At 42.5% G+C, this 3,076-nt stretch overlaps 1 protein-coding gene across 1 annotated transcript; it reads left to right on the top strand.

The window, feature by feature from the left end:
* Positions 1-988: 988 nt before the first annotated feature.
* LOC104935724 (tripartite motif-containing protein 16) lies at positions 989-3,058 on the top strand (the record flags this gene model as incomplete). The annotated part of the gene is made up of 1 exon (XM_019276198.2): positions 989-3,058. A coding segment is annotated over one exon (1,428 nt), but the record flags the coding sequence as incomplete, so codon positions are not given.
* Between the last annotated feature and the right edge of the window lie 18 nt (positions 3,059-3,076).

The following is a 3,076-nucleotide window of genomic DNA, read 5'->3' as shown; positions in this document are numbered from 1 at the left end:
TAAATGAGATCATTTTCCTGCATGGTTGTGTAGGCTGTTTTTTCTTTTTTGAGTCCTTCACCTGGGTCCTCGGTCCTCGGTTCCTCTTCTGTGATCCATCTCCGTCTCCATCCTGGTGGCTACTTCCTTTTGGACAAGGGGGGCATCTATATCTTCATCCACATCTTCATCTCCACTGCAATACTCACCATTGGACATTCACTGTTAAAGAGGGCGGTAGGACTTGGAGTGCACTCATCTTATTTTATTTATTTGGGCCCATTTTTTCCATTTATTTGAACTTTTGGGACAATTTACTTTTCAATATCTGAGATCTCAGAGGTTTTTTTTGTTATTTTTATTTTATATTTATGCTTCAATTGTGGTTTAAGGATCTTTATGATAATATACCTTCTTTAAACTTTCAATCTGTTGTTGTGTGTCATTTAGGGTAGACAATTACAATTACAGGTCTAAATATAAATTTATTCAGATAGATGCCGGCAGTCCCCTCATCCAGTCTAGAGTTAAAGTCCTCATTTTCCTGTTTGATGTTTAACACTGTCTTAAAGTGACAGGTGGTACAAACTGAAAAACACTTCCTCTTGGACGTTTGATATTCACAAACTTTATGATATTCACTCTCAGTGAGAGAAGAAATGGCATTGTTAGGAGATCAGCTCAACCAGGAAAAACTCTGCTGTTCGATCTGTCTGGATCTAGTGACGGATCCAGTGACTATTCCCTGTGGACACAGCTACTGTATGAACTGTATTAAAAGGCGCTGGGATGAAGAGGATCGGAAGGAGCCTTCATCCCAGCGCCTTTTAATACTGATTCCATTCAGCATGCACCTGCGTGCAGAGATGACCATTCCGTCCCTGTCCATTTTCCCGGTGTCTTCTCCCTTAGTCCTGTGCTGACATCTAAGTACACATGTTTAGTCTTTTCTTGATTCTAGTGGCCATTCTTCTTTTTCCCCCTTTTGATCTGCGAAGCAGACTGTTGACTCCACGCTGCTCCAGCTGATCACTGCTATGCTGGACCTGAAGATGTGTCCTGTGATTGCTGCACTGGAAGAAAGCGGAAAGCCACCAAGTCCTGTCTGCAGTGTCAGGTTTCTTACTGTGAGCAACACCTCCAGCCTCACTATGAAGTGGTTCCATTCAAGAAACATAAGCTGATTGAAGCTTCTGCAAAGCTTCAGGAGAACATCTGTACTCGGCACAATGAGGTGATGAAGATTTTTTGTCACGATGATCAAAAGTGTATCTGTTACCTCTGCTCCATGGATGAACATAAAGGACACAGCACTGTCATAGCTGAAGCAGAAATGACAAAAAGAAAAGGAGAGATTGGGCCGAAACGGAGAAACATCCAACAAAGAATCCAAGACAGAGAGAAATATGTGACGATGCTTCAGCAGGAGGTGGAGGCTATAAATCGCTCTGCTGATAAAGCTATGCAGGACAGTGAGGAGATGTCCACTGAGCTGGTCCATCTCATTGAGGGAAAAAATTCTCATGTCAAGTGTGAAATCAAATCCCAGCAGGCAATTGAAGTGAGTCGAGTCAAAGGGCTTCAGGAGAAGTTGGAGCAGGAGCTCGGTGAGCTGAGGAAGAGAGACGCTGATCTGGAGAAGCTCTCACGCACAGAGGATCAAACCCAGTTTCTGCACGATTATTTCTCACTGTCACGTCTCAGGAAATCCACCGTCTTACCGAAGACCAATATCAGCCCTCTGCGATATTTTGAAGATGTGACAACAGCTGTGTCAGAGGCCAGAGCTGAACTACTGAAAACTAATACTAAGGAATGGAAAAAGATCTCAATGACGGTGACTGGAGTGGAAGTTTTACTGCCACAAGACCCCAAGACGAGAACTGAATTTTCCCATTATGCAGTTTACAAGCATGAGTTAAAACTGGATCCAAACACAGCAAACATGCGGCTGGTATTTTCTGAAGAGAACAGAAAAGTAGCCTTGGTAAGAGATGAACAGTCATATTGTAATCACTCAGACAGATTCATTGATAAGCCTCAGGTTCTGAGTAGAAAACCGCTGACTGGACGCTGTTACTGGGAAGTGCAGTGGAGTGGATTAGGACTTTCGGTAGCAGTTGCCTATAAGGATATTGCCAGAACGGGAGAGGAAAGTGCATTTGGAAACAACGACAAGTCTTGGGTACTGGAGTGTCTATCCAAAGGTAATTATAATTTCAAACATGACGGTAACAGAACACCTATCCCAGCCCCTCAGTCCCCCAGATTAGGAGTATTCTTGGACTTTAAAGCAGGTATTCTGATATTTTATGGTATCTCTACACCTGAGCCGACTGTCCTCCACAGAGTCCAGACCACATTTACTCAGCCGCTCTATGCTGGACTTGGTGTTTGTTATTTTGGAGCTACAGCTGAGTTTTGTGATGTCAAGTAGACTGGAGCTAAAGTGAAGAATTATTTGGATCAGAAGGCAGAAAGGGCTTTCACAAATTAGATACAGGTTTAATCACCATTATGATAACTCACTTAAATGGACATTTATCTACATAAATCACATCATACATACATCATCATCATTCCTAGTGCGCATGTGCGAAAGCTGCACGCTGCCTGTTGCGCTCCTCCAGCCTTTGAGGTCACTTTTTGACTTTTGTTCGTTTTTGTTTTCTTCGCTGTGGCTCTGTGGAGTCCTGCCCTCTCCAACGGGGTTCTTTTTAGAGAGGTTTTTTTGTGTGCTTTTTGTCGTGTTTTTTCTTCGTGTTGTTTTTTAAATGCTTCCACCTGGACACGCTGCCTTTGTTAACTCCGGGGAACCGATAATACCAGCCGATAATACCAGCTGAACTCTGGAGGAAAACACTGAAAATGCAGAGTATGAATGCAGTCTGATGTGCTTCACAGAGACAGGGCTGCACAGGGACACTACGGACCAGAAAAACTCTGTTGATGGCTTCCACACTGTCTGGGCAGACCAGGATTGTAATCTAACACATATATGGTCAATAACTTTTTGAAGTTGTTGCACATTATTTAACTGTAAATTTGATCTTTTATACCTTTTTAAAAAATAAATAAATAAATAAATAAATTGAGT

Source organism: Larimichthys crocea, unplaced genomic scaffold, assembly GCF_000972845.2.
Source record: "Larimichthys crocea isolate SSNF unplaced genomic scaffold, L_crocea_2.0 scaffold58442, whole genome shotgun sequence".
Lineage (NCBI taxonomy): Eukaryota > Metazoa > Chordata > Actinopteri > Sciaenidae > Larimichthys > Larimichthys crocea.
This window is presented reverse-complemented; position numbering and strand designations above follow the sequence as displayed.